Source organism: Phallusia mammillata, chromosome 1 (assembly GCF_965637545.1).
Source record: "Phallusia mammillata chromosome 1, kaPhaMamm4.hap1.1, whole genome shotgun sequence".
Lineage (NCBI taxonomy): Eukaryota > Metazoa > Chordata > Ascidiacea > Phlebobranchia > Ascidiidae > Phallusia > Phallusia mammillata.
Window position 1 is genome coordinate 23420151 of NC_137252.1, and position 5911 is coordinate 23426061.

A 5911-nucleotide genomic window follows, 5' to 3' on the forward strand; every position below is an offset into this window, starting at 1 on the left:
TTATGACGTCATTATGGTTTAAGAAATATATGTGATGTTATCAAAGAGCACTAATAGTGATGTTAGCTGGTCTATGATGTTATCTGATCGGAAATTCCTTAATCAAGGAAAACAGGCTGTAAATTTGCTTCATTGGCAGCAAGTGTTGTTCACACAGAACGATTGGTATTTATTGGTAACAATCGCAAACGTTTCAATATTGTCTGCATGCAGCCGAGGTTATGTAGCAATATGCTGCACTACCATATTTCCAAATGACCTAATATTCACCTTGCATGCAATTGCAGCGCATTTGATGGCTATACAGCCTTGACAGTATTCCTGATTCAAAATATTTGATAAATTGGGCTGCATTCTATTACTGAGCCAAACAAACTCAACCAATGCAAAACCGAAAATTTAACAAAATCTCTTATCTTAGTAGTACTCTAAACATAGAAGCTGTACCTAATACTGCAAGTCGATATGTTTTGGAATCTGGGCTAAAATGCCTGCATTGCACCATATTTTGAGAAAACCTGCATATTTTTTATCCGTCATATAGCGTAACAATAAATGGAATCGACACAATAACATAAAACCTCAGAAAACACAATATCATACATACACTATTTGAAAATTCCCAAAGGTGAAGTCAACATAGCATTGAACGCGGAAAATGAGAAGACAATGTAAAGGTCGTGTGCAAACAGAAACAAATTACTGAAAATAATCGCCTCATCTCGCAAATCAGAGCGTTTTACAATATAGTTGCCCACAACGGTCAGCGCAACACCTGTCATTACAGACACCAGTAACATAACTACTGAGCGAGTCATTATTCCTTTGATTTCTTCATACAGTGATGACGTCACTTTGCTGTGCTTTGTGGTATGTGCATCATTAGATTCGATTCTATCGCTACTGTTGCGAATATCAGTCGATGGGTTTTGAATTGAGGTGGATACGGTGACTGGAACGTCTCTATTTTTGCTTGCGAAGACACGAGCGAGTGAAGATTCATGAAGCCGTTTGCGCATCGGGTAAATAAATAAAACAATCAACAAAAGTTCACCAGTTACGTATGTAAAACTGGTCATTACTATTGATATCGTGTGGGGGGTGGTGCTGATTTTATGTACACAGCTGAGGTGCTCGTAAAAATATGCAGGGTAAAGTGCTGTATGTAGGATCAGGCTACTGAAACTGAAAATTACAATGTAAAGCATTGAGTACCGGCTTACGAAAAGCAGAAAGCGACTGTAGTCGCAAGAAAGCATCTTGTTTGAATAGAAAACTCGCTGCCGCAACCAGAACACAAGCTGAGTGACGATAAATGCACAATTTTCGACACAGTAAGAAAAATCGCCGAGAATCTCACAAAACTGGTTGTTTGCGTTTGTAATTCGATAAACACTCAACTCGACGAATGACAGGATATACCGAAGTTGACTGAAGACAAAACAAGAAACCGCCGCAACATATATCATCCCTTGACTTAGTTTCTCGCTGTTGGTAGAAGAAAATCCCGACCACTTTCGATGTTTCTGTCCATAGTGGATGAGCGAAACGATAATCAATAGATTGGATGCAAACAGGATACCGTTTATGACGAAATTCAACGATTTAGGAATTGCCATGGGTTGAGTGAAGGTTGCGTTGCTGCGCGGTAATCATGAATCAAATAAGTATAACAGTTTTAAATTGTGAATTCCTCGCCAAATTTTATTGTTCTCAGTTTGCCAAAAGTTATGTTCAGAAATACAAAGATTGTGCGCATACAGATTAAAAGTTTTGGATGTTTTGAAAATCTTCGTGCAACGTTAACGCAAAATCACACATATTTATGGAGCTGCACAAAACATTTTGCAGACCACGTGACTTGCAGCCTATACTTTGTATTATAGAGTGGCAAGTCATGTTGGATATTTTCTTACAAGTTTTAATAAAATAAACTTAATTTTAGATTTCGAGTTTAAAATAAACTTAATTTTAGATTTAGAGTCTTGCTTCCACGTCAGAACTTAAACTACAACCACGTTTGCATTGGATTGGTTGTTAAAAAAGGTTTTATGCTAGGCCACACTTAGCCTACCTGCTGTAATTCATGACGAATTTCTCTTCGACAATCAAGGTGCAAGTTCAGACAATGATAAAACAAACCAGTCGTTTGGAAGTTCGCAGAAAGCGAATCGAATCCTCGTTGGCAACAAATAAAGATTTTAAAATATAATTTTTATGGTTAATTGTCTTTTGCTGTAATATTAATTCCGTTGAAAACCTACATCAAAAATGTATAGTTCTGAACCAATTTGTCAAACACTTTCTAAATCTCATCTATGTAAAGACCCGCCAAATGCAAATGACCAAACCCAATACGTGAAAATCTCGCAGTCATTTACCTAACGTTTAACGCACTTTATAGCGACTTACTTTTATGTGCCGTCCTAGTGCATAGGACTATAATTCATACGCAGTGAGGAAGTGTTACGGGGGCGCAGGACGCACTTCATTGTTTACTTCGAAGGCCTACATAACGGCGCTTTTTTACTTAAATTTTTTTAAACACGTTTTTCTTCTATTGGACAACGCCTGTCATGCAAAAAAACCTAAAGTTGTGATATTCTAGGATATCCCACCACGTGCTGCAATAACCACTACGAATAGAGTGCGTTATTTTATTTTGCTTAGAACCTTAAACAAAGTCATGACCAGTGGCGGCCCATTGCATTATTGTCTGCAACCATCTATCACTACCATGCAGGTAAATGACACTGATGCATGGGGTCTGAACACTGCCTGAAAAAAAGAAGAAAGTGAGTCCTACGTCGCTGAGAAAGAACAGAATCGAAAAAAAGAGAACACCGCAGCTCAGCCACTGCAGGGAAAGAGAAAGCAGTATTTGCTTCGGCATTTTGTCATCTTTCTATTTATACTTATAAGTCGCTTTAACATGTTTATTTTCCCATGGCCAGTTAAACAAAAGCACGTTTTTAAACCACGAGCCGCCAATTTACCAACAAACGTTACTGACTCTTCTATTTTTTTCGTTTAAATGAAACAAATATCCCCAAATCGCAGAAAAAAACGTCAAGCGAAAAAACTCCATAACTATGCGATGCCTTTACTAAACGTACCAAGAAAAATGTAAAATCGAAATACTATACGATGTTAAATGGTAAGGCGATATGATTTTACCGGCATTTCCTCTAAAAAAACTAAATCAAAAGTATATGGACCATTATGAATCCACTGCCATTAAACCTGGATTTAACCCAGTCGTTTTATGATGCCTTTACCAGTTGGTTTCACTGAATAATCCTTCTTTTTTGGTTTCGCATTCTTGGATTTATAACAGCTTAAACATGACTCACAACTAAATTCAGATGTTACGGTATTATATAAAAAAGGTTATTTTAACGATGTTGTCACATATTTCTACAGGCCAGTATTACTAACCTATTAAAAGTTAAACTCACACATCCCTTATTCCACACCCCAATTGTGAAATGTAAAAACTTATTCATGGACATACATCAATCCATTTGTTTCATTCTTTAGTGAAAATCTGGTGAAATAACAAGCATCAATGCATTCATACTGTATACCAGTGGTTCTATGGGTCGCACTGTATACGATTGTTCCGTACTTATACACTGTATACGATTGTTCCGAAACCAAGGCGATATTTTCTTATTGATTTACACAAGTGTTTAAATTAAAAACGCACAAATACATGAGACAAAAATACACACACAAAAAAACATTCCCCAAAACGCATCGAACCACGTTTGTTCGAAGGTTCGGGGAGCAGCTGGCGTAAAACCGTTATAAACACATCGGTGTCGGAACAAAATAAACCCAGTAATGTTTCAATCACTCATTCACTGTTTTTCGAGTATATTGGACATTACAAACTTTTATAATTTTTACTTGGGAATAATGGAGAGGTAATTTTTTTTACTGAAAACAACAACAATCCTGAATCAATTCCAGTGGTTAAGAAGAATGAAGTTAAATTTAACCATAGAACACAAAAGACTTACTGTTGCATAGTTTGACCACAGTATAAATACTTTGCAAAAAGCTAATTAATATGCTTTATCACGAGAGTTATAGAAAATAAATTGCGCAACGGAGCGTAGCAAAATGAAGTCGAGCGCAGCGAAGCGCCGCAATATTCCAAAGCTAGATGTATAGTTCACTTTGATTTTTTTTCTTGATTTTAACCCAAAATATATTTCTTCAAAAGAAAATTTTAAGAAGTGACGTAAGTTATTGACAGCTAATATTTTGACCTACTTTCAATGTGTAATATGAAACTATCTCCAGTTTGTCAACCATTATGATGGAAATTCTGTGGAACCACCAAAAAAGTCATGAAGGACCCCTAGTGATCGGATCATTGGTAAATATCCTGGGTTAAATATGGCAACATACAATAGCCAGAAGAGCTATATTGTGTTTAGAATTTAGATTATGCCTGTCAGCAACAGTTGATTTATGTTAGTATAAAACAAACAGCAAGATTTGCTTATGGCTTATAGGTAACAACTAAAAGTATCTTTGTCTCTACCTAGTGGCTGTCAAAGGATAAAAGAATAGAAACTTACACAGACATATATAGGAGGCTGGTTTCGATGCTGTTTTCTCAACTTCTTTCACTTCACCTTCACTACCTTTTATTGGAAATTATGGCAGTACAAATTGAGTTGAATGGAGAACACTTGTTATTTGTCCAGTACTTTGCATGCAGGAAAAATATGTTTTTAGTTACTTAGAAACCAGACCTTATGTTACGACATTTTGTGTCGACTTGGTGTGTTGCAGTAGTATTCGTGCCGCTAAACATATGTTACCGACGACGACAATATACCGAAAGTACTAAACATTGCAAAGTCGCAAACCAAAGTTAGACAGACGGAAATATATCCGTAAGGAGTCAGTGTTGTCAGATTTTACACCGATTACTGGTATTGCATCTAAATGGGATTACGAAAACAACCGCTGGAAGGACTGGGCAGAAAACTCTTTGAACTATTGGTCAAAATTAATGTTTGGCTTTACTTTGTTTCTCATGTTCTTACATAATGTTCAATAAACAGTGCTATTTTGGAAACAAAAAAAAAGTTTATTCGATTTTAAGCCGCGGCTGTTTTATCCTTTTACCTCGGCTTTTTTTAACAGTTTGTGCGGCTTACAATCGATTTTCGGGTTACAATAATCAACAGAGGCCCTACATTTTAATATCATCCGATAATATTTTTACACCCATGCTTTTTAGGTTTTTTTAAAAAACAAACGTATCTAACTCTGACTTTATCGCTTGCGGCTCACAAGCGAGAGCGGCTTGCAATCGAGTAAGTATGGTATTTGCCAAAAAACATAGATTTTTGTTTTTTGTTCCTCAAATCGTTTTTAGCATCTTTTGGCAATAGATGTTTCAAAAATTAAATTTGGATACCTTCTAGAATTTGCCATTTGTAGGTGTCGATTGTGGCGTTTCCCCCTGTATGAGTTTCTGTTTGAAAAAGTTGTGGCTATACGTAATATAGAATAGAACCCAGTATAAAATAAGTATATGGGATATATTAGCATTTCAAAGTAGGTCATAGTGTATGTGCAATTGTGCTAAGGGTGCTAAATGTGCTAAGCCAAGCGCGTGATTCAGTGGTTTTCAACCATTTTTTTTCCGCCCCCTTTTGGGGGTCTGGGTCAAAATCGCCCCTAATGAGATTATGATTTTGTATAAGAGTTCTTGCCTCTTGCGCCAAAGGGGGATAATCAGATTCACTCAGCACCACGAAAGCTTGTATGGTTTTGCACAGGACAATCTAAGGCAGTGTTTTTCAACTTTTTTGAGCCACGGAACACTTCATGTATTAAAATAATCTTGTGGAACACCAAACGAAATTGTAAGGTACCTGAAGGT

General features: G+C 36.6%; 1 protein-coding gene across 1 annotated transcript; it reads right to left on the reverse strand.

Moving 5' to 3' along the window:
- Positions 1–589: 589 nt before the first annotated feature.
- On the reverse strand, positions 590–2245 carry LOC145232399 (uncharacterized). Its single transcript, XM_080097012.1, has 2 exons — positions 2075–2245; positions 590–1641 (listed from the first exon to the last, which is right to left on the reverse strand). Exons 1-2 carry the CDS (start codon positions 2086–2088, stop codon positions 609–611), a joined length of 1047 nt encoding a protein of 348 aa, XP_079953138.1. The 5' UTR covers positions 2089–2245; the 3' UTR covers positions 590–608.
- Between the last annotated feature and the right edge of the window lie 3666 nt (positions 2246–5911).